Here is a 4,404-nt window from a genome sequence, read left to right on the forward strand (position 1 = left end):
GGTGGAAGTCCCCCAGGGCAGCAGCCCCAGGCTCGGCACCCATGCTTCAGTCCTCACCTGTAATCATCACTGGCAGCCAGATCCCGAATGTCCTCTTCGATGAGGAGGTAGGCCTGCGGCACAAGGCAGGGGGGGACACCTCAGGGCGGCCGCGCACACACTCCGGCGGCGGCGGCGAGGGCAACGCTGCGTCCCCCGTCCCCAGCCAGCCCAGAGCCGGCTGCGTCTCCTGGCCCGCGGCTACTCGCCCTTGCCCAAATCCCGAGGGGCAGCGGACAGAGCTCCGCCGCGCCCCGGCAGCGCCTCTGCCTCCGCGCGCCCTGCCTAGCCTCCTGCTGAAGCCGCCTTTCCCGCAGCGTGCCGCCCGCGGCCTGGCTCGCCGCTCCTCCGCCCATCCTAGCCCTGCGGTGGGTCTCTGCGCGGTTCCCGCTGGCTGCGGGAGCCGCGAGCCCGGGCGTACTCACCATCTTTCCCCCAGTGGCCCTCATGTGCTGCTGCTCTGCCAGCCAGTGCTTATCTTGCGGGTCGGCTGCGTACTGCAATAAAGCAGCAAGGACCTAGCTGAACACAGGCAACAGACCTTCCGCTCTGACCACCCTCCTGCTGGGACGCTGCGCCCCGCTCTGGCGCATTGCCCCCTCCCCGGGCGGTGCTGCTCGCCGGGGGCTGCCGGCGCGGAGGGCTCAGCTCTGCCTGCTCTTTCTCCGACCTCGAGCCCTGGCTCCGGGCAAACCCACCACCTTGGAGGCTGCGCTAAGCCGTTAACTTATGTTCCAGTGTGCTAGCCGGACCGCTTGTGTATGTGCTCCGAGGTAACAAACAAGGGCGTGGGGGAGGAAGAAAACAAGCCAGCCAAAGCACACGCTCCCGATTCCCATCAGAAACTATTTCTGAGCAAACCCCGAAGGAGGAAGCATCCTGCAGCGGCATCTGACCTTAAAGAGGTGGGGATGCTTGATGTAGAGTCGCCCTCTTGTTCCTCCCATCCCGAGAGCTCTGAAAGAGGAACACAAAGGGGTATTACACCGGTGTGGAGGGCAGCCACAGTGGTACGGGGACACCTCCTCTCCTCCCCAAGCCCTTCCTGCTGCTTTTGAGGCAGAGAAGCGAAGTGACGGGAGGAGTCTTACGGGCTCCTGCCTTGGAGACACCACCCTCCATCAACAGGGCCATTCCTTACTTGTTTGCTCGAGATCCCAGCACAAAGGTTGTGGTTTCAGTCAGTCGGGATGGATCCCACTACAGAGCAATTGGAAAAGGGGCAACATTAGAAATGAAGCTGCTGCCGGCCCATGCTCCACGAGCCTCAGCTCTCTGACGGGGAACCTTGGAACCGCCCCCGGCCTGGGAGGGAGGGAGCTGGCCACAGACCTCCGGACTTCTGCAGAGGAGGGAAGTTACATTCCCTCTGAGCTGATCTAAGCAGTTTCCCTCATGGGAAACACTTGTGGGATCCTCCTGGCTACCACTGCTCTCCCCCAGGTCTCCTAACAGCGGCACCACACCGCAGAGCTACAGGCTACGGTGCCTGGGGGAGACAAGCAAAGGCCTCCAGGCACTTCGCTCCTCTTCTTGCTTCTCTCCTGCGCTGCAGGAGCCCGTCGGGGCAGAGCACAGCTCCCGGCGCTGTCCTCTGCTCCTGCAGCAGTAGGGCTCTGCTGGCAGAAGCAAAGGGGAGGAGAGGGTGAGCCCAGCAGTGTCGGCCAGCCAATACCTTTGGTCCATCCCTTCTCACGGGCTCAGAGACTTTGAGCTTCCACCTGAGGGGAAGGAAAATGCTGTAAGAATGAGTCCCTGCGGGACCAGCGCAGTCACCACCGTGGCACCAGCAGCAGGGACTGAGCCCCAGCCTTCCAGACCTGCCTTCGTTCACACCCTCCATTCCCCTACGGTGCCCAGCTCCAGACCCTCATCTTTGCCGCACGTTCTCCTCTCCCCGGCTGCCAAGATCCCACCGACACCCGTGTCTCACACTGCTCACTCTGAATGGTCCACCGAGACCTTTTCACCCCTTTAGGTCTGTTTAAAACCGCTTCCTTGAAGGTCTTTGCCTCCTGGGGGAACACCTCAACCTAAACCCCTCCTGCCTGTCCTCTGGCGCTCCCCTGCACCTCTCCTTTCTGCAGGAGGGGAAGGAGACCGTGGGGTTTCTGTACCCCTCATTTGGGCAGCCTCATTTCCACCCCCACCCTCCCAAAATAAGGGCTGTAGCGCAGGACCCATACTCACGCAGCCATGCCTGAGACCCCACGATCGTTCGACAGGCTCTGTCCTGGAGGCCGCCCCTTTCTCTGCAAGGAAGAAATCCTTCAGTGACTCAGCTGTGCAGGCTGAGAGAACCCTCTTGGTTACCTTCCCCTTCCCAGGGAAGCTGCCATTTTTGTCACAAGGAGAAAAGCTGGCTGGCATGAGAGCGAGCACCTCCAAGGCATCCCAAAAGCTGCCGTGGACCTGCACATGCTCATACTGTGGGAATGGCCAGGAATGAGTAGCAGGCTTCCTGAAACATAAAATCCCTTGTGTGGAAAACCCTCCTACCTTTTTGGGAACAGGGCTCCCTCGACGATTAAGCTCCTCATCCACCTGTCGGGCACGCTGGAAGAGGAATGGCAGTGGGATGAGCAGGGCTCTTCTCCCCACCAGGCGGGCAGGGCCCCACGCATCCAGCCGGCTGCTCTTTCCTGCGCTGTGCTCGAAGCAGAGAGCAGAACAAGCGTGCAGTGAAACGCCAACCCCACCCCGTCTCAGTGAGAAGCACTGAACTGCAACAAGCAGCAACTGTGCCTGGGATTTTCCTTGCCCTGCAGGTACTGCTCCCTCCTAGCCTAACAACCCCCAGCTCTGCCTCCTTGCTAGTGCACTGCACTGAACGGACAAGAAGAGGCAGAGAACAAAGCAATTCCAACCCTTCTCCTCCTTCTCCCAGCTCTTACAAGTCATTCAAGCCTCTGGGAACAATAACAACTTTTACCTTTGGTACTGCCTGCTCGTGGGGCAACCTGGGAACAACCTTTTTGCCATCAGAGAACAGCAGTTTGGCCTGCAGGAAGAGAAAGAAGGGTCCAGAGAGGGACCTGCCAGCAACCCCCACGTCCGTGTATCTACCTGAAAGCCCTGTAACAGCTCTGCTTTCAGAGTGCTGCCATGCAGCACTTTCACAGATGGTGAGATGCAAAAGCACAATCTGAGCATGATAAAGTCTGGGCAACTGGCACAAAAGCAAGATGTAAAAGAAAAAACCACTGCCTTACTCCCCCAGGACTCTCCGACAGGGGCCGATCTCTGTGGAGGCTCCAGCCATGTGACACGTACCGACAGCAGCAGTGGAAAGCAGTGGCACAAGCTGCCCGGCCCTGACTGCTCCCCTCTTCCCAGTGAGAATGAAGCCAAGCACAGCAACCACGCAAGGGCTGCAGATGTCTCCCTGCCTTGGCTAATGGCAAAGCCATTAAGAAGGACACGTCCTAGCCAGGCTGCTCTGCTCGGCCAGGTGTCAGACTCTGTTGAAGGAGCAGAGCCCCTTGCTAGCACCCACCTGCTCCAGGCAGCTCCGGCAGGTCTCCTGGATGAGCTGCTCTGGGTCCACCTCCTCCCCAACATTATCGCGCACGTTGATCGCTGCCTTCTGGAAAAACTGGAGAGGAGGCGGCAAGAGAGGGTTAGAGCCTGAGCAGCCAGGCAGTGTCGGGGCAGGCACAGGGGCCCAGCTCCCATGCTGCGCCCACACACTGGTGGCCACGAGAGAGACACGACAGCCTCGCGCGGTGCCTGGGAGCTGAGCTCTCCATACGCAGCCCGTGATGGGAGGGGGCGTCGGGACCTGTCCCCGCAGCTCTCACCTTCATGTACTTGTTGAAGACACCCCGGATTTCCTCGTTGATGCTGGGCTGCAGGACAGCTCGCAGCAGGTCCATGGACACGGCTGGATCCGTGAAGCTGAAGGCGGAGGAGTCAGGCGGGGGGTGCGCGGGACATCCCCTGCCCTGCTCTGGGCTAACCCAGATCGTCCCCTCCGGTCTGGTGCCCAGTCCAGCCGGTCTGGTCCAGCCCAGTCCCTCTGTTCGACCTTCTCCCCAGGGTCTGGCCGGCCCGGACTCCCCCATCGCCGCCCCTGCCCGGCCCACTCCCCTTCCCGCCCCGGCCCAGCTCCCCGCCGGCCCGGTCGGTACCTGGTGGTCATCTGGGAGCGCCGGCCGCGCCGCTGCACCTGCCGGTGCTTGATCATGATGTTCCAGGGGCTCTGCGGGACACACGCGTCAGCCGCGGCCCGCCTGCCGCCCGCCCGGCCCCGGCCCCGGCGCCCCGCCTCACCGTGCTGACCAGCTGTTCCTCGGCGCCGCCCAGGCCCTCCTCGCCCGGTGGCCCCGGCTGCTGCTCCGCATCGCGGGCGGCGCCCATGGCGGC

At 61.9% G+C, this 4,404-nt stretch overlaps 2 protein-coding genes across 2 annotated transcripts in view; both read right to left on the reverse strand.

Annotated features, from left to right (window-relative positions):
• The window catches only part of UBE2C (ubiquitin-conjugating enzyme E2C), a 2,317-nt gene extending 2,274 nt beyond the window's left edge, over window positions 1-43 (reverse strand). The window contains exon 1 of the mRNA XM_010569733.1: window positions 40-43. Coding sequence (XP_010568035.1) covers window positions 40-43 — 4 coding nt within the window. The remainder of the gene's footprint in view (window positions 1-39) is intronic.
• A 10-nt stretch (window positions 44-53) lies between these two features.
• On the reverse strand, window positions 54-4,398 carry DNTTIP1 (deoxynucleotidyltransferase, terminal, interacting protein 1). The gene is made up of 12 exons (XM_010569362.1): window positions 4,312-4,398; window positions 4,170-4,240; window positions 3,840-3,936; window positions 3,536-3,634; window positions 2,972-3,040; window positions 2,539-2,595; window positions 2,230-2,291; window positions 1,715-1,760; window positions 1,181-1,239; window positions 936-996; window positions 465-536; window positions 54-113 (listed from the first exon to the last, which is right to left on the reverse strand). The coding sequence occupies exons 1-12, from the start codon at window positions 4,396-4,398 to the stop codon at window positions 54-56; spliced, it is 840 nt and encodes a 279-aa protein (XP_010567664.1).
• Between the last annotated feature and the right edge of the window lie 6 nt (window positions 4,399-4,404).

This window comes from Haliaeetus leucocephalus, unplaced genomic scaffold (assembly GCF_000737465.1).
Source record: "Haliaeetus leucocephalus isolate CR32 unplaced genomic scaffold, Haliaeetus_leucocephalus-4.0 Scaffold273, whole genome shotgun sequence".
NCBI classification, from domain to species: domain Eukaryota; kingdom Metazoa; phylum Chordata; class Aves; order Accipitriformes; family Accipitridae; genus Haliaeetus; species Haliaeetus leucocephalus.